General features: G+C 57.9%; 1 protein-coding gene across 1 annotated transcript; it reads right to left on the minus strand.

The window, feature by feature from the left end:
* Positions 1-1,760: 1,760 nt before the first annotated feature.
* Ptges (prostaglandin E synthase) lies at positions 1,761-11,371 on the minus strand. The gene is made up of 3 exons (XM_005321071.5): positions 11,157-11,371; positions 8,050-8,132; positions 1,761-2,625 (listed from the first exon to the last, which is right to left on the minus strand). The coding sequence occupies exons 1-3, from the start codon at positions 11,283-11,285 to the stop codon at positions 2,376-2,378; spliced, it is 462 nt and encodes a 153-aa protein (XP_005321128.1). The 5' UTR covers positions 11,286-11,371; the 3' UTR covers positions 1,761-2,375.
* Positions 11,372-19,630: the final 8,259 nt, after the last annotated feature.

Genomic DNA, 19,630 nt, shown 5'->3' on the forward strand with positions numbered 1-19,630 from the left:
GTCAGGTGCAGGGACCCACCAGCCTGACCCTCACCACGTCCGAGCACCCGGATCCCGGCCTGGGCACCTCAGGGGGTCAGCAGTTTCCGCTTTGAGCTTTTCTGTGGTTTGTGACCCTTTGACTTTGAGCCTCACTTGGGAGAACCTATATTTCTAAAATCCCTCCCACCTTTCAGGCTGCAATTCAAACTATGCTCTTGGGGAGCCTGCCTGGGCCCCATCAGCCCCCAGAGATGGGGTCCACCCTCTGCCTGGCCAGCCTGAAGTCCACCCTCCAGGGCCACGGCCTCCGGAGGTACACACCTGGGGAATTCAGGGGTCCCCAGGCTCCGTGCCCACCTCACGGAGCACCATCTAGGGCTGAAGAGCAGCACCCGTCTACCCATACCTTTGCTGAACCCCAAGCCCTCATATTCCAGGGGTGCTCATGGAAGCCTTGAGCCCAGAGAGCCATTATATTAGAGAGCCCCGGGACCACCCCACATGGAGGAGCTCCTAGTCTTTGCATTGGATGTCCACACCTGAAATTCCCTGCTGGGCAGGCAGTGGCCACACTGTGATCCCAACAGCTAGGGTTCAAAGCCAGCCTCAGCCAGAGTGAGGTGCTAAGCAACTCATTGAGCCCCTGACTCAAACACAAAATAGGGCTGGGGGGAAGAGGGGGCTGGGGATGAGTCTCAGAGGTCAAGTGCCCTTGAGTTGAAGCCCCAGGACTCCCAAAATTAAAGTCCCTGCACAGAGCAGACTTAGCCCCCCCACACACACACACACATCTAGGGGCAGTTGCCACCAGGAAGCAGACCCTCCCCTGGGCTCCCACCCCAATCAGGGTGCTCAGCACTTGGCGCTGTCTGTTCTGCCCCCCACCCACTGGAGCTGCAGGGGACAGGGCTGGCCAGTGTCCCAGGAGGCACCATGTGAGATGAATGAGGGGGTGTCTGGGGGGCTGCGAGGCCACCTTGTGTGACAGATGTCCCTGCTCCCAGCACATGGCAGGCTCTGAGGAGGGCTCTTGCCCCCACAGCCAGGAGGGAAAACCAGCATACAAATGCTGAGTGGCTCCTGGACTGTCCCTGCCAGGGCTGCCCCCCCCCCGCCCCACGCCTTAGCACATCCTGGCTCAGGGAGATTGGCCAGGTCACCTCTCCACGTCCTCACCTAAAAGGCAGAAATGTCCTCCTGGAATTGTTAAGGAGGAGGCGAGTGTGGGGAGGGCCGGGTCCAGCCCAGACCCTTCTCTCCAGATGCTGCGCAGCGCAGGAGCAGAGGCTCCGTCTCACCACCAGGGGTCAGTGTTGCCCCCGCCCAGCTCCGCGGCACCAGGACCAGCTTGCCTTCTGAGGAGGCCAGGGTCCCCAGCCAGAGCCACCCGCAGCCAGGCAGCGCTCCAGGGCAGGGAGGGCTCCTACACGGAGAGCACAGCGCCAAAGCCTAGAGGTTCAGAACCTGGGTGGAGCAGACCTGGTCCCTCAAGGTGCCTGCCTCCCGGATCCTCAGTGTCCTGCAGCTAATGACATAGGGCCATGAGGTGGCAGGTGACCTGGTCAGGGCAGAGTCAGGATTTCTGAACCCCAAGCACCACCTCACCTGCCCTGGGCAGGGAGGAAGGACGCTGGCTTGGAGCGGCCCACTTGCTGTGTGACCCAGTCAGGGAGTCTCTGTGCCAGAGATCATGTCCTGCCAGCAAGCTGCAGTACCAGGCCACGGGGACAGCAGCAGACGCCAGGAACAGCCAACAGGAAAGGGCGAGAGGCGGTGGCCACAGGGTCGGACAGTACTATTTAATGATCAAAAACCACACAACCAAGACAGGAACCTAGGACAGACACACACACACACACACACACACACACACACACACACACACACACACACACACGGATGCCCACGGGGTTGGAGGCGCAGTGGAAGCACACCCGGCCAGGCCAACGGGGCCCTATCTCTGGAGGGGATGGGTCCTTCCAGGCCTGGCCACCACGGGACCCTCTTGGCAGCTGCTGTAACAAGAGGGCATGCCTTGTTCCAGACCACCTGGGCAGGGGCTCTGGGATGGCTCTGTAAAGTCCACACTGCAGCCTGGACTGGACCATGGCAGGTGCACGCACCCTGAAGGGAGGGGGCAGGCCACTGCTGTTCCTGAACAGAAGGATTTTCCACCAAGCCTGCCATGGGCCACTTCACCCAGGAGCCCACAGACACTCACACTCACACGCAGGGCTCACAGGCCACCAGCTCAGGGGTCCACGCCCCCGGCAGGAGCTGTGGGAGCCAGGACCCGGAGCCCATCACCATCTGGAAGGGACACCGGGTCCCCAGGGACAGTCACGGCGGCTCTTTGTCCATGGTCTGGTGGCTGAGGAGGACTCAGCTGCTGGTCACAGGTGGCGGGCTGCTTCCCAGAGGATCTGCAGGGCCATGGAGACGCAGGGCAGCTGGGCCAGGGTGTAGGACACGGAGCGGATGGGTGCCCGCAGCTTGCCCAGGTAGGCCCAGGTGTGCACCAGGCGGCCGAGGAGGAAGATGAGGAAATGTGCCCAGGCCACCACGGGGTGTGGCCCCAGGAAGGAGTAGACCAGGCCCAGGAAGAGGAACGGGTAGATGGTCTCCATGTCGTTCCGGTGCGCTCTGGGGAGGCAAGCAGGGGTGGTCAGCCGGGCGTCTGTCAAGGAGGGTGGGACTGTGCCCCTGAAGGGCCCCTCCACTGGGGACTTTGAGGGGTTCCAGATACTCGGGGCCACCCCAAGGCCAGGACAAGGCCGCGTGCAGAGTAAGAGGGACAGGACAAGGCCGCTTGCTTCTGTCCGAGACAACCAAGCCCTGTGACAGGCTAGGGGGCGGCCCACCGCAGCCTGGGGCTTGTGGGGACCTGGCCCCTGCCACTCGCCCATCATCTCTGGCCCTTGGACACCAGGCAGGAAAAGCAGGGTAAGAGCTGGTGAGGGTAGGGCTGGGGCCCCCTGGGTGCAGGCTCCGTCCCTGCACCTGGCTGTCTCTTGCTCTGAAACCTAAGTGCCACCTGCTCAGGGGTGAGGACAGCAGGATGGGGCTGCACTGACTGGGTGCAGCCCAGCCCCAGGCCCCGTACATGTGGCCGATGGGCTGCTCAGACCCTGCCATAATAAGTACATGGCCAAGAAAGAAGAGGCCCCCTGCCCGCCAGCCCTGGCTTACACTTTCCATGAACCCCAGTGACAGTCAGCTTTGCCCTGCGGAGCGTGGGGAGGCCACTTAGATTCCAAGCAAATGGCCAAAGCCATAGTGACCACGCGGGATGTTCAAATAAACAGGACCCCAGTGCCCCAGCTGTGACACCTGTAGGTTTCATGGGGACTCTGCTGGAACAGAAGCCCCTTCCCAGCCCTGCCAGCTGGATGCACCTCACCAGCAACTCTGGGTCACAGGGCCAGGCCCACCCCAGCAGCCCCTGCATGGTGATGGGACTTGGAGGCCACCTCTTGCCCACACTGGCAAGAGGAGTCTTGGGCAAAGGCCACAGCATGCTGCCTGACCAGAAGAAAAGCAGGCAGAGCAGGGGAGGGAAGAAGACACTTGTGTTGAGCCTTAAGGGTAGGAAGCTGGCCATGCAAGAGAAGAACATTTTGCCTAGCACTTGCAAAGGCCCTGGGGTAGGAATAAGCAACATGCATTCACAGCACAGAAAAGTGACCCTGTGCTAGAGTGTGCTGCAGGGGACGGAGGGAGGCAGATGACAGTGGGTGATAGGCTTGCAGAGCAGGACTCTGCATTTTGTTCTGAGTGTATGGAGCCTTCCTGGGTCTTTCTCAGGATGCAGCAGCTGGCCTCTCTGTCTCCCTGAAACCAACACCAGCCTTCTTTCTCCTTTTATCCTGATCCTTGACCTTGCAACCCAGCCATGGGGAAAGCAAGTCTGCAGCTGGGTGGGTCAGGTATCCCTGACCATGGGGAGCCTGCTGCCGCCCCCCCAAAGGAGGGAGCTGGGGTGCATCCTAGGGGTGCACAGGGAGGAGGCAGCCAAGGCCTGCAGCCATGGCTGGTCCCCAAACAAGTCCCTTATGTTGCTTGGGAGTCATGAAGGAAATGATGGGTTTTTCCCAAAATCACTGCACCTGAATCTGCCACCTATGGGTTGGAGGGACACCCTTGGAAACCCCAGTGAGCTAAGCACGTCTCAAAACAAGGTCTGCTGCCAGTGACCTCAGTCAATGCCACCAAAAGACCCTTCGTGAATTGCATATTCCTTTAGGAAAAGCATAACTAGGCCAGGAGCAGTAGCGCACAGCTGGGGAGGCTGGGGAGGAGGATCACAAGTCAGAGGTTAGCAAGGCCCCAGGCAACTCAGAAAGACCCTGTGTATATATCTCCCTGAGGATGTGGCTCCGTGGTTAAGCACCCCTGGGCTCAATCCCCGCCCTCCCTCCCCCCCATCAAAAAAGTCCCACGGGGGAGAGGCTTATCCACCCAGAGGCCAGTTCTCCGGGCAGAAAAGCCAACAGGGCCAAGGGCGAGGGGCCCGCAGACCCCGGTGTGGGCAGGCAGCAGGGCCCTGCAGATCCCTGGGAACCGGAGCTGCCTCCCAGCCCAGCCACTGGGCACCCCCAGGAGGCAGGTCCTGGGAGAGGGGGCGGGCGAGGAGGCCGCTCTACCCTCCCTCCCTGGCCGGCCTCAAACCGCAGCAGGGCCCTGGGAGGCCACCGTGGAGCCAGGATAGGGAGCAAGGGAGACCACGGCCCTCCACCTCCGCCGGCAGGATCGCGGTGGAGACGCGGAGGGAGTCACGTAGGGAGACGCAGGCGGAATGTGTCATCCCAATAACCAGGCTTCTAAGCTAAGTCACCAAAGGCCACGAGACGGGACATGCAGGGCTCCACGGCAAGGCCCGCCCCCGCCCTCCGCGGCAAGTGGGACAGAGCCCTTTACTGAGACAGGTGACTGCGGTGGGGAGGGGTCTGGCCAGTGCCTTGCCTGGGTTCAGCTGCCTGGTGACCAGGGGGTCAGACCCGCTCAGCCCTGCCCAGGGCTTCTTCGTGCGGATGCTGCTGGGCTGCATCTACCGGAAAGCAAGAGGTGACACCACCTACGTGCACCTGAGGTTCCCTGCCAAGGTTGTCACCACCCCATCGGTGCCCGGGCTGGACAACCCCTGTCCTGCTTTTGCCACACTCCTGATGGCCTGGGCCCCAGGCCACGTGGATAAAAAGCATCTGTGCTCAGCCACTGCCTCCAGCTGACTGCTGTAGAACCCACCGCTGTGGCCTCAGGCAAGTCTGCCTCTCTGGGACGGAGTCCGCCACCTACAAAGTGACCACCCTCAGTAACGTCTAGGGGACTTCCAGGCTGACATTTTGGGGTCCAATGCCCTCACAAACCTGTTCTCTTCAATTAAAACTACACATTCCTGCCGGGTGCAGTGGTGAACTCCTGTAATCCCAGTGGCTGGGGAGGCTGAGGCCCGAGGTTCAAAGCCAGCCTCAGCAACGTGATGAGGCCCTAAGCAACTTAGTGAGACCTGTCTCAAAATGAAACATGAAAAGGGCCGGGGACTGGCTCAGTGGTTCAGCACTCCTGAGTTGGACCCCTGATACCAAACAATCAACAACAAAAGCCACCAAAACCCAAACCCAAACGACTCCTTCCAGCCAAATGCAGTGGCTCGCGCCTGTGACCCCAGCGGCTCAGGAGGCGGCAGCAGAAGGATCACTGGTTAGTTGGAGGCCAGCCTGGACACAAGCCAGGACCCCGTCTCAGAATAATAGGAAAAAGGGCCAGGCAGGAGGCTCAGTGGTAACTGCTCCCAGTTCCAATTCCCAGAACCACCAATAAAATAAATAGAAGTAAGACTCCATGGTCCAAATTGTCCTAATACCCAAAAGCTTGGGTTAAATGCTCACCATTCTTCTCAGGGGCCACCTGGAAAGCCACATTGCACCAGGCACGGTGGCACACACTGGTTATGCCCACAACTCAGGAGGCCAAGGCAAGAGCACCTCTACTTCATGGCCAGCCTGGGGAGACCTTATCAAAAAATAATTAAAAGGAGCCAGGGTAGAGCCTAGTGGTTACGCGCCTACCCCGCTCCTACCCTTCGCCAGGAAGTGTGGACTGTGGCATGGGAAGACACTGGCCTGGTCTCGCCTTTTAAACCTGCTCCCTGCTGTCTCCCGGGGCCAGGCTGAGCTGTGGCTCCAGGTGAGCCACTCTGCAAGGCCGGTTTGAACCCCAAGAACCAGCGCTTTCCAGAGCAGGCGGTTGGGAGGCCTCCTGCGCCATCAGATCCCTGGTCTAATGTGTAACTTGCCGCTGCCTCGGGCTCCTTCTTGGGCTCAGCCAGGAGTGGCAGACACGTGCTCTTAGTTCTGCACCCTCCAGTCCCCAGGCTGCTCCAGAAAGTCAGGTGGCAGAGGAGGAGCCCGGGGGACCCAGGTGCCACCTGTGCAGAGTAGCTCCCCAATACATCAGTGAAAGGATATAAAGCATGATTAAATCTCAGCACTTAACATCAGCACTAGATGACAGATCCTTTTGTTGAAAACCCTCAGCCCACACAGGCCTCTTGTCTCTCCCAGACATGTCTTGCCACCCAGGACCAGCCACAACATGTCCTCAACAGCTGCCTAGACCTCTCATCTCTTCCCTCCCCAGGGCCCAGAGAGTCCCCAGGGATGAGGGTGGCACAAGGGTCAGCAATGTGGGGCCAGGTGTGGGGAAGGCGTGCAAAGTCTTGAACATAGTAGGTGCTCACTAAGTGGTGGGTGGATGGATGGGAGCTCGGATGGAAGGTTGTGGACCATAGTTCTGTTAGAAAGGGTAGGACAGCCATGGACCTCACTTCCTATGACACATCTCTGTAATCTGTTAAAACCACAAGTGTGTATACTGTTGTCAATGGCTAAGAAACACATAAGGAAAAAACCCACAGACTTTCTTTGCAGAAGAAAAGTTCCTATTATTAAAGTGATGGCATCCTGCCCATTTCCGCCTGTGACGCATGGGGACGTGCTGGGACCTGTGTGATGGTTTGTCTCCTGTCTCACCCCTGTCCAACTACTCCTCAGTGTGACTACCTCTCTCTTGCCTGCTGGCGAGAAGTACCAGGCAGAAACTGCTACAGTCACTCCCATAGGACTCCCAGGGGCACTTAATCACTGAGCCACGTCCCCAGCCCTTTTTACTTTTTATTTTGAGACAGGGTCTCACTAAGTTGCTGAGGAAGATAGTGGCCTCTAAATTGCAATCCTCCTGCCTCAGCCTCCTGAACCACTGGGGCTACAAGCGTGTGCCCCATGCCCAGCACACAGCCTCTTTTAAAGAATCATTTTGCAAGTACTAGTTACTGACATGGAAAGTGCTCATGAAAGATCATTCCCCGTAAAAGATCAGGACCCCAATGGTGTTGACAGAATTTCATGAACAATATTTGCACATAGAAGACAAAACGTCAACAGTGCAAGAACTGAGTGGTTTCCCTGTCTCTTTGTATTCTCAGTAATATCCAAATTTTCCACAATGAGTAGTTCTGAGTTTTATGATTAGAAAAAAAACCTGTTTGTCTGGGGAATGTTAAGCATCAAAAAAAAAATGTTTACCTTCCTTCAGAATAAAAGAAATGCAAACTGAAGTGGCACCCCTCGCGTTGGCACGGATCCACCATCAAGCAGGATGGTCCGCTGCATGGGCAGGGGTTGCCAGGACGGGATTTATGCGCATGCGCAACACTTCCTACACCCGCAGTTTTGCGCACAGGTGCTCATGCAGGAAGACAAGGTGCCCTCCGCTCTGTTCACCATGGAGGAGGACAGAGCCAGAGGCCCCTTGGAGGGGAGCTGGTCAGCCTTATCGGGGGCACACCTGGAGGCGGGGGCACACCTCTGAACATCCTTTGCTAACTTTGGAGTTGAGACATGAGCATGTGTTTTTTCCAAGATTAATTAGAAATTAAATCAGCGAATCAATTAAAGCTGTGAGAGGGAGAAAGGAACGCAGAGAACCTTAGCCTCCCGGATTCCCGAGGTGCTGAGGGGACCTGAAGGACGGGCTGTGTGGGGCCAGGCCCAGGTCCAGGGTACTTGCCTGAGACAACGCTCCACATCAGGGTCGCTTCGGCAGAACTGGAGGCCACCGTGTCTCAGGGCATCTTCGGGGTTGGCAAAAGCCTGAAACACACCAGCCAAGAACATCATGAGGGGGACAGCCCGGCACCCGACTGTTTTGCTCATGGACAGAGTTCCCAGGGACACAGCAGTGGCACAGTCACCCCACCCCCCAACTCAGCCAGCAACCATGAGCTCCTCAGCAGAGAGGAAGGAGAGGAGGGGAAAGGAATGGAAAGGAAGAGAGAAGCAGACTTGGCCTTGGGAATGTTCACAGGGGACCTGAGACTCTGGGGTCAGAGATGGGACAGTGGGACAGTGGTAGTATTAAGGCTGAGGCTGGGTGGATACCCTGACACTAACTAGGTGCAGGGAGGGCTGGAGCAACAACATTCAAGGCAGAAGCCACAGTGTGTGCAAAGGCCCTGAGGCTAGAAGAAATTGAGCAGGTTTGTAGAACAGCAAACCAGCTTGGCTGAAGCAGAGAGAACAAGGGACAGGAGCCCAGGATAAAGTCACAGAGGACACCAGAGGTCCTGAAGCTGTAACTTTGGTCCATTTTATGCTTTGAATACAGCCCTTGCTCTGCCACTGGCTTTAACTTGAGATCTTTCTTTCTCTTCCTCTCTCCCTGCTCTTCTGAAATCTCAGGGGAAACATTCTAGGCAGAGTTATGAGTCCTGGGGCACACACCCACCACAGGAACCAAGTCATCCAGACTTTGGGGATGGCACCAGATCTCAGAAATGAACAGCGCCCAAATTAACAAGTGAGTTGTAACTCTGGACAGAGAACACGGGGAATACAGCTTTGAGTCCCCCCTTTGAAAGCCCCCTGTTCCTGCTGATGGGCAGAATCACAGTCTCTGGGACAGGAGTCCCCTGTGCTTCTCCTTTACTAGCAAAGGAATAAGACTTCTTTTCCCTTTTTCTCAGGGTCTTGTTTAGTTATTGGATTGGCATGCAGATGAGGATGGGGATCAGTACCCACACAGATTCCCTGGGGGCTGGGGACACATGGTAGCACGTCAAGCCCTTTGCAATTTCTAAGTTGCAAAATAATTAAAAGTTAAATTTAAAAAATTCCCCGAGCAGTTCAGGGGCTGGGTGTGGCTGGGGTGGGGGAGAGGCCTTGCCTGCCAGGGAGAGGCTGAGCCCAGTAAAGAGCAGCAGGAGGCCTTGGGCAGGCTCATCCTCCCTGTGCCTCAACTTCCTCCTCAGGAAGCTCAGAAGGAAACCGAGCTCCAGGTGGTGGGCGTGGGCAGGAGGAGGGCGCCCAGGGAAGGTCCGTCTTTCTCACTGGAGAGCAGAGACCTCCAACCACATACAGGTCATTGAAGGCCCTGTCACACTGTCCCCACTGGCCCCCAGGCAAACAGAGTCAACCCTGCAGATCTAACAGAACAAACAGCAGACCCCGAATCTCAGCAGCAGGTTTCTAACTGCTCACCTGTACCAAACCCACCCTCTGGCTCAGGCTCCCCCCAGGGTGGGCTTGTCCTTCCCAGTGGGCCTGCCCCTGCCCTGCCCTGCCCCACCCTGTCCTGCCGCAGGCAAAACAGGCTCATCAGGAGGATGACAGCTCCCCTGCTCTCTGCTGGTCCTTAAGTCAGTGTTTCCTGGACTCTGAAAGCCCCAGGCAGAGTCCTGGGTCCCGACACCTTTCTAAGGGTCTCTGCGTGTGGCGGCAGGTGTGGGTCTCTGGAGCCCATGGCCACAGGTTGTTCTTCTGGCCAATGTGATTCAAAGACAAGTGTTCCTGGCCAGGGGCCAGCTGCCCTGCAGACCAGAAGCCCAGGGTGTCGGATGTCCCGGCTCTAGTGGAGCCAGAGGCCAGGCCTCGGGACGCTCTCCCAGTGACCCCTGGCTGCTGGGGTTCTCAGAGTCACAGTTACTAGTAAATCACGAGGACCAAGGTCTGGGAGGCTCTGCTCTCTGCAGGGAGCGGCCTCCCCAGCTTGCCCCGGGGGCCCAGGCTGCCTCTGTCACCTCTGCTCCATGCCCTGCCCCAGGTCCTTCCCGACAAGTGCAGAAATGAGAGGGGCGCTTGGTCTTGAGAAGCTGCCACCCCAGCCCAGGCCACCCCTTGGGTGGTTCCTGCTGCCTGGCTCTGCTGCTCACGGGAGGCCCGGAAAGGGTCACCTTCTCAGTTCACCTGTTTGAAAGGAGACTTCTGGGCCTGTGTGGGGGCACAGGCCTGCATTCCTGGGGAGGCTGAGGCAAGAGGGTAATGAGTTCAAAGCCAGCCTCAGCCACTCAGCCAGGCTGTGGTGGGGAGTCCTGTCCAGCTCTGCAACCGACCTCAGGAAGGGCTCTGAGCGAGGCAGCACCCCTGCCCCTTGCATGCCTGCACTCCATGTCCTAGGCAGCTCAAGGTGGAGAACCAGTGGACTCCAGGTGGCCTGTCGCGGGCAGCACCTCTGCCTTTAATCTTGCCTGTGCTGCTCCAGGAGCTCACGAGACCCCCGCCCCCAGGGCCCACCCACACACCAGCCAGAGCCAGCCTCCCTTCACTTCATGAAAGGAGTCCTCTATCAAAGTACCAGGGCCTAAAATGCACAGGTACCGGACTCCGGGGTCTAACTTGTTGCTGCAGACCCGCGGGGACGGCAGGGGCCCTCCTGCCAGCCCTGGCCCAGCTCATCATAATTTTGGATCAGGGACTGGGGTTATGGGGGATTTCCTCCCCAAACACCCCGGTGGCGGGGGCGACCTGGCCTCTGCGGCGGGCCTGGAGAGCTGCGGAGCGGGAATTTCCACTTTAATTTCTCGGCCTCCTATTTTGCGGGTCTCCACTCCACCCAGACACTGGATCTCACTGCCCGGAAGCCACCAGATCGGACAGGAGCTTTGGGCTGTCAGAATCCCCAGCTGCGCCTTCCGGGACGTGCCAAGTCCCAACCAGGCAGCCAGGCAAGTTGGCGGGCTGCTGGCCCCGGGATCCTGCAGGGCGGGAGGGCGCAGCTCCAGGCCACTCACGCGCTGGCCCACCGCACACCTTGGCCACGACTCCCGGATGCCGCACTTTCCCTAGCGCAGCGAGAGGGACCGCCAGCGAGCCCAGGGCGGGGGCCCGGGCTGCACGTACCTTCTTCCGCAGCCTCACTTGGCCTGTGATGACCGCCACCACGTACATCTTGATGACCAGCAGCGTGCTGCAGAGCAGGAAGGCCGGCAGGGTCGGCCCGCTCACCGTCGCCAGACTTGGGGTAAGCATCGCGGCCAGATGGAGGGAGCTCCGGCTCGGGACGGTGCGACTGTGGTTCTGAGCGTCCGAGCAGCGCAGCCTGCAGAAATAAGAAGGAGGCGGGCGGGTGAGGGGGCGGGGCTGCCTCCCGCCCCACCCAGCCCCGCCCCGCCCCTCGGCGGGCCCCCTCCTCCCAGGAGACCAAAAGCAACTTGTGCGCGCGGAAGCTTCCAAAGCTGAGCGCAGGGCGCGCCCATCCCCAGTCCTCTGGCCCCTGCTCCCTGGCGAGCCCTCGAGCACTTTCCAATAGGCTTCACGTCTCCTCTGGGACATGGGCGTGCCGCACAGCCCACCTCTAGGGCTGCAGCTAGGCGACCCCCTGGCAGCGTCTGCACGTGTGGAACCTGTTGCCGACCCCTTCCACCTGCCCAAGGGTCACGGCAGGCAGCGCGTGAGAACCAGGCCCCACACTCGCCCCAACGCTGGAACCACAGTCCCCAAACACGGACGTGACTGCGGGAAAAGGCCTTCCATAAACACCCCGTCCACATTCCCATACCCCAAACTGGCAAATATGTCACCTGGCGTGGCAGAAGGGACTCTGTAGATGGGATTCCATAAGGATCTCAAGACTCTAGGGCTGTCTGGATGAGGACAGTGCCACCCCAGGCCCTTCTGGGAGGGGTGTTAGAAGTGTCAGAAGCAAAGTGGGATGGACAGAGGAGGGGAAAGGGCAGATGGGCGCTGGGGAGGCCTGAGCTGCTGCCTTCCAAGCTGAAGGAGGGCTCCAGAGCCACCTTCCTCTGGAAGATGGAAAGGTTCTATTCATTTGTTTGTTTATTTGGTATTGGGGATTTGAACCCAGGGATGCTCTACAACTCAGCCACATCCTCAACCTTTTTTATTTTTTATTTTGAGACAAGGTCTCACTAAGTTGCTGAGGCTGGCCTGCCGCAGTCTGGCTGGGCACAAATAACCGAGCTGCCACAAAGCCTTGTAGGTTCCAACAGCAACTCTTCATTCCCGGACTCTCAGCGGCACTGTACACACACTTTCCGGAACACACTCCCTCCACCAGGCTCCACGTGCCAATTCTCACAGAACCCCTTGAAAACTCCACGGGAGGGCTGGGGATGTGGCTCAAGCGGTAGCGCGCTCACCTGGCATGCGTGCGGCCCGGGTTCGATCCTCAGTACCACATACCAACAAAGATGTTGTGTCCGCCGAGAAATAAAAAATAAATATTAAAAATCCTCTCCCTCTCCCTCTCTCTCCCTCCCTCTCTCCCTCCCCCCCCTCTCCTCTCTCACTCTCTCTTTAAAAAAAAAAAAGAAAAGAAAACTCCACGGGAACTCCAAAGTAGCAGGAGCCCAAGGCAGCAATATCTGCCCTAATCCCAGCAGGATCCACCCTAATCCCTGAGCCGCCCTATTCCAGAGGATCCGCCCTAATCCCAGAGCTGCCCTAATCCCAGAGCAGGGTCACCTTTCAATCATTCCCTCTAGCAAAATGCCAAGTGTCATTCCAACTAAACTGTGGCTCTCAACACTGGTCTCCAATTTGTGATCCTCCTGCCTCAGCCTCCCGAGTCGCTGAGACCACATGCATACATCACCACACCTGGCTTGGAATCTGCAAAGGTGAGGAGACAGATTGCTCCTCCCTGGAGCCCCTAGAAGGGACATGGCCCTGCCAGTGCCTTGATCTTAGCCCCGTGAGACTTATTTCTGACCCCCAGAATTCAGGACAATACTTGGTGTGGTTTTCAGCCTGGTGACTTGTTATGGCAGCCATGTGAGTTGCATGTCACCCTGTCTTTGTCAGAACCTAGTTTTCTAGGAGACTCTTTCCTGAAAAGCCTTCAGCTCCTCATTAGGAAGCATGGACAGTCGGTGACTAGGATTCTCTGAGTCCCTCACCTGCTGGTCCCGCTCCCTCCCCGGGACCTAGGCAAGGGCCTTCTCCAGGTTCCCGCTCGTCACTTTGCCGACACTTTAGGAGGTGCCCAGGGAAGAAGGAAAGAGAAAAATCAGTGTCTCATGCTGCTCCACTCTCCCTCCCAAGCCAGTCCTTGAGGACAGCACTGGCCAGCTGGACAGCAGGACCAGTCTGCCCTGGGCCCTAAAGCAGCAGAGAGCAAGGGAATGGCCGGCCTGAGCCAAGCTCAGCTGGCACCAGATCCCAGAGCCAGCCCTTTGCCGCAGCTGTGTGGTCTCGGGCGAGCAGATTCCCTCTCTGATCTGGTTCTCTGGGTTGTAAAACGCAGGTGAATGTCAGTTATTTCCCACCAACATTTTGGAAGTTCAAAGGAATCGTCTACCCAGCCTCATTAGTAAGTACCAGGCACACAGTAGATCCTGCTTCATCCTGAGCCTCTGAGCCTCCATTTCCTCCTCAAACTAGGGACACTAGTCCCTGGCCGGCCAGCTTGTCAGGAGGAGGACTGTTGGAAAGCCCGTCCTGCGGCTGGGGGTGGGGTGCTCCTCGCCTGCTCACCAGGTGCCAAGGGTTTCTTTATCGGGACAAAAGATGCACTTGGTAAACTGAAAGCCCAAAGCATGAATTGCCAGGCCAGGCTGTCCCACCCACTAGATAAAGGGGAGGTCACCTTCAGGGACAGGACAAGGCAAGCAGGGGATGTCCTGACACTCAGTTCATTCCTGGCTGCATGTCACAGGGGTCATGTGAGCGTTCCTTGTCCCTGTTTTCTTCTGAGAACAGAGGGTGCCTGCCTTTCTTGGGCCCAGCAAGGGGGGGTGGGCTGCTGAGGGTGGCCATCTCCTCGTCTGAAAGCTTATTTGGTGGGGCACAGTGTCGCACACCTACATTCCCAGCGGCTGTGGAGGCTGAGGCAGGAGGATGGCACATTTGAGGCGAACCTCAGCAAGACCCTGTCTCAAAATAAACAATAAGAAGCTCTGGCGTCCGGGCTCGGTGGCGCACACCGTAACCCCACTGGCCCAGGGGGCTGAGGCAGGAGGATCGTGAGTTCACAGCCAGCCTCAGCAACTTAGTGAGGCCCTAAGCAACTCAGCGAGACCCTGTCTCCAAATAAAAAATGAAAAGGGCTGGGGATGTGGCTCAGTGGTACAACTGGGTTCAATCCCCAGAACCAAAAAAAAAAAAAAAAAAATGGCTCAGTTTTAGGGGCAGGGTGCAGCTCAAGGGTAGCGTACACACAGGCCCTGGGTTCCATCCTCAGCATCACACAAAAGAAAAATAAATAAAGAATAAAGAGCTCGATTGTGAGGCTACCTGGAGCCCAAAGCAAGAGGGATTTTTCAGGGAAATTCTCCTGACTGCGGGCTGTGACTCTGGGTAGACAAGCTTCCTGTCCTCTGCTGAATGACTGGCAAGCAGGGGCCTGGCAGGGAGGACAACCCTCCTCTGATCTCTGGCCAGGGATTGCAGTCAATGGAAGCAGCTCCCGGGTTTTGTGTTCTGGGAGGCGGTGGTGACGTGAGGGAGAGGTTGCTTCTCTCAGTTTCGCTTTCTCTGCTTTTAGGAGCTGGGAGACGGAGGCAGGGCAGTGAGGGGAGAGAAGCTTCTGGAACCACTTCAGATGCTGGTGACGCAGGGGGACACGAACATACAATCCCCCCGCCGTGTTTTCAGCTTGGCGCTGGGCGGCATTTTCTTCTGAAGCCACGGGAAGTTCTCCCCGTCAGGATCCTGCAGCCCTAAGCAAAGAAGGGTCCTTGTGTGGAAGGGGCCCAGCTCCCTGGGGGGGCATTTCCTGAGGATCAGACGAGGGCTGAGCTGAGCCTCGGGGACACCAGAGGAGGAAGCCGCCCCGCCTCGGCCGCTGGCTCCTGATCTCTGGGCTGCCCAGTGATGAGAAAGAGAAACTGACAGTGTGACCTGTGCTGGAGTGGACCCTGCCGACAGCTCAGAGGGCGCTTCCCCAGCGGCTCAGCCCTCCTGGGTGGAGGCCCCCAGGAGCGGCCCTGGACGCCCTCAAGATGAAGGACTCGGGGAAGGGCCCGTGCTCCGTGGGTCGGCTCCGCTCTCTCTTCCCTTCTTCTGTGAGAAAGTAGCCTCCTCAAGGAACTGTGGGCATTCTGGTGGGTTTCCAAACAGTGACCCCTCAGAAGGGCCTCCATGAACGGGTGGCCGTGGGACCCAGGCCCCTCAATCCCTGCCTGGCCACAGGGGCTGGTCCAAGAAGGGCCAGTGCAGGCCCTGCGGGAGGTCTCTGCGGACATGGGTGGACAGGCCCTGGGCCCTGGAGCGGGCTGTGAATGGCTGTGGTCTGAAGGGAACCTGTGTCCAGGAGAAGAGGAGGCCCCGGCCTCTGACTCACCCAGGCCCAGAAGTCTAGGACTTTCCTTTTTTGCTTAAAAATAAATAAATAAGTAAAATCAGTCAAATTACATCCGATTTCCCCCCCCCACTTTGCCATGGCTCCAGCTCGGGCAGTCCCAGTCCAAGTCTGGCCCTGGCCACGGGCCCATCCCATCTGGTCTCCGTTTTCTCTCTGCAGGCCTCCTCCACTGTCTCCCGGCCACACTGTCCTCTCAAGAAGGCCACAGTCCTGCCTCTGGGCCTTGGCTCCCTCCCATGGATCCCTGTGCCTGGCCTTCTGTTCCCCAGGGACCCTCTGGGCCGACCCCTGATCTCCTTCAAGTCTTTCCTTCAACCTGACCTGGTCCCGGGGCTCTGGTCACCTGATCAGTTCTGCAGGAGGCCCTGGGGCCTTTCCTGCCCTGGATTTGCTGGATTTCCATAGCTCTCAGCTCCAAGGCCAAGGCTTGAATTCTCTGGACCCTCCCTGCCCACCAGCTGCTTAGGGCAGGGTCCAGGTTCACTGATGAACCAGCAAGGACCAGGACCAAGCTGACCGGTGGCCACAGCTGAAGAAGCTGATTTGGTTTGGATTCCTGTCCCTCGGAACCAAAAGAACCCAGACTGAGATAGAGACGCTTCCACTTTTCTCCTAGGAGACTGGCTCTGCCTACTTCCCGGAATGCCTGCGGGGCCTGGCTGCACCTCTGCCGGGGAGAGGCCCATGTGTCTCCAGTGGGCAGGGTGACGATCAGGCTGGCACGGGAGCTGGATAACGGGGGCCTGGCCCCAGAAAACCTGCCCTTGGGATCCTTCAGTTAGGAATGAAAGCTGAGGTGCCCTGTGACAGCGCCAACACCCAGCTGTGCAGAATCAGAGGCCGACGCCCGTTGACGGGCACAAGTGGTTAGAGCGGGAAGCTGCCCATCAGTGACCCACCCGGTCCCTGGCACCCACTCCCAAGGTAGCACCCCACCTACAGACAGCAGCCACCAGGAGGAAGGACTTCCCGATCCTGCTTCTAACAGATGAACCCTGAGAACACGGTGCTAAGGGAAGGAAGACAGACAGGAGGCCATTGATATGAACTGTCCAGAGCGGGAGATCCACAGCCAGTGGGTGGGTGGGGGCAGGTGGGTGGGGGTGCCTTGCCGGGGTTTCTTCTGGGAAAGAAGTTTCTTCTTCTATTGCTAATGTTGCAGTGCTGGGGATGGAACCCAAGGCCTGGCACATGCTAGGCAAGCGCTCTACCATTGAGCTACACTATCAGTCTCCAAATGGTACACTTTCAAGTGGTGAGTTTTATGTTACAGAGAAAAGAGAACCGGGTACAGTGACACACACCTGTCATCCCAGCGACTCAGGAGGCTGAGGCAGGAGGATCACAAGTTTGAGGCCAGCCTCAGCAATTTAGTGAGATTCTCAGCATTTAGTGAGACCCTGTCTCAAAATGAAAACTAAAAGGGACTGGGAAGGCGGCTCAGTGAGTGGTAAAGAGCCTCCACGTTCAATTCCCAGGACCTGTCCCCCATCCCCCAAAAAGAGAAGAGCGGGGCCCTGTCCTGTCCACCGCTGTCCTGGCAGCGCCTGGCGTGGTGTGTGCGCCCAGCCGCACTCAGTCAATATTTACCGAAGGCCGGCCACTTGAATGCGTGGGTGAAGTGCTGCTCAGTTCCTGGCTGACTGTCCTCCTCTCCTGTTTCAGGAGATACAAACACACTTGTGTCTGCGCCAGGCTCTGACCGCAGCGGCCCTTGATGCAGGCCTTCTGCTGCTCCTGGCCTCCAGGCCTCTGCTCCTGCCACTGCTGATGCCTAGAGCGGCGGCCACAGCTCCCCCGCACCCCGCAGGGCCCCGCTGACTGCAGAGGGGAACGGGAGCAGGGTGGAGACGTGCCCTCTCAGCACAGACTGCGGCCAAGACATTTCCAGGGCTGCTGCCGTCACCCTGAGAGGGGCTTTAGGCCAGCAGCTCAAGCCTCAAGGGGCACATGCAGTGGAGGCTCACACGTGCACCGCCCTCGGATGCCCTGGCGCAGATGGGCCATTCCTGTGTGCAGCTCTGGGACACATCAGGGACCCATTTCCTGGGAAGCCCTGGGGGGAGCCGCGCATTCGACAGCTAGCCAGGGCTCTCAAACACTGGGAAGGCCAGGAGCCTCCTGCTTCCCCGGCAGGCTCCAAAGGCACCACCCCTCCCCCACGGGGACTCTGTCACGAGACTGTATTTTATGACTGTTTCTTACTAATCCCCCAAATATGCCAGCTGTTGACATGTTTAGGGGGCGAGATGTGAGCTTCCCCGACTTCTGACTCAAGGGTCTTTTTATTTTTTTTGTACCAGGGATTAGCCCCAGGGGTACATAACCACTGAGCCACATCCCCAGCCTGTTTTTTATATTTTATTTAGAGACAGGGTCTCGCTGAGTTGCTGAGGCTGGCTTTGAACTCACAATCCTCCTGCCTCGGCCTCCAGAGCCGCTGGGATGACAGGCGGGCACCACTGTGCCCAGTAACACAAGGGTCTTCTATGTAACTCACGGAGGGTCCAGCTCGGCCTCAGCCTTGCTGGGCACCGGGAGCTCCCTGTCAGTTACAGCAGGAGCAGCCACAGCCACCACCATCTGTCCTGTGAGCCAGCGCCCTGGACCCCCAGCCCTGCAGGGCATCCTCAGGCCATTTCCCAGGTGCAGGAGACCCAGGGCTCCTAAGCCACACCTCATCTCCCAGGCGGATGACCTCGTGTGGGTTCTCAGAGCGAGGCTGTCCCCAGCCCCCACCCTTACCCCCAGGCGGGCTGAGGCTGGAATTCCTGCCGGCCGCCGTTCGCTTCTTGCACAACAGTTTAGTCGTCCACAAGTCCTTCCTAGGCAGAGCTGGATCTACTTTTGAGGGCCAAGAACACACCCTCTCCCCCACCCCCACCGCCCTTCAGAACTGGAGGAGCCACTGGGCCCACCCTCATCTCATCTGGCAGGACATACAGCCACCACCCCATCAGCTGGGATCTCATTTTCCCGCCTCACAACTGGATCATCTCAGTTCATAAAAGGCCCTTCTAGTGGGGCATACATACCCCATGTGCCACCGACCCATTTAGGACCAGAGGGGGACCAGCATCCCTGGCTGCTACAAGCAGGAAGAGTCGTGACTCCAAGCAGTTCTGGCCACAGGAAAAAACGAAAATGCAAAGCCCTTTGTGCAAAAGTCATTGAGGATTTCAGAACAGGGACAGTCACATGGGATCCCACAAAGTGTGATGTTACATCCCCATAATCCCAGCAATTTGAGAGGCTGAGGCAGGAGGATCACAAGTCCAAGGCCTGGGCAGTTTATGGAGACCCTTGCTGGGATTACAGAGAGATAGCCCACCATGCCGGGCAATCCTTTTTAAATTGTGCTTACATAATGCCTACTATGTCCTGGAAATTATTGTGTGGACTGAGCTCGGTGTTATTATTTCCATTTTGCAGATGAGAAAACAGCTGTAGAGTCCTTGAGTACCTCACGCAGCTCCATACTTAATAAGCACTGGGGGTTCTCGCTCCATGACAGTCCTCCGGAGGAAGAACTCCCAGCTCTATTCACTCAGTCTTCAAAGAGGATTCCAGAGGCTGGGGGCAGAGCGGGGAACCCATGTCATACAGTGATCGCAAGTGGAGGATTCAAATCCAGATCCGTAGGCCAGTGGTGCACGCTTGTAATCCCAGGCTCTCAGAAGGCAAAGGCAGGAGGATTGAGAGTTCAAAGCCAGCCTCAGCAACTTAGTGAGGCCCTCAGCAACTTAGTGAGGCCCTAAGCAACTCAATGAACCCCTGTCTCTAAGTAAAATACAAAACAGGGCTGGGGATGTAGCTCAGTGGTCTAGTGCCCCTGAGTTCAATCCCCAGTACCCCCCCAAAAAAAAAAAAAATCAAGATCCATTCATTGGCCCACCCGGTGCCGGGAGCCCTTTGCCATCCAGCCTCGCCAGTGAACCCAGATGACCTGCTTCTAGTAAGCTGGAAGTGTCTCCTAAAGGGGTACATCCAAGCCCTAACCCCCACACCTGTGAATCCACCTCACTGGGAAACAGGGTGAAAAGCCAGCCTC

The sequence above is a fragment of the Ictidomys tridecemlineatus genome, chromosome 4 (assembly GCF_052094955.1).
Source record: "Ictidomys tridecemlineatus isolate mIctTri1 chromosome 4, mIctTri1.hap1, whole genome shotgun sequence".
Classification (NCBI taxonomy): domain Eukaryota; kingdom Metazoa; phylum Chordata; class Mammalia; order Rodentia; family Sciuridae; genus Ictidomys; species Ictidomys tridecemlineatus.

Bases quoted from the DNA above. Each gene is read 5' to 3' on its own strand.
- Ptges (XM_005321071.5), bottom strand. From the start codon at position 11,285: ATGCTTACCCCAAGTCTGGCGACGGTGAGCGGGCCGACCCTGCCGGCC. The intron at 8,133-11,156 runs GTACGTGCAGCC...GGTGTGTTTCAG, and splicing joins AAGTGAGGCTGCGGAAGAAG to GCTTTTGCCAACCCCGAAGA. The intron at 2,626-8,049 runs GCAAGTACCCTG...TTGCCTCCCCAG, and splicing joins GATGTGGAGCGTTGTCTCAG to AGCGCACCGGAACGACATGG.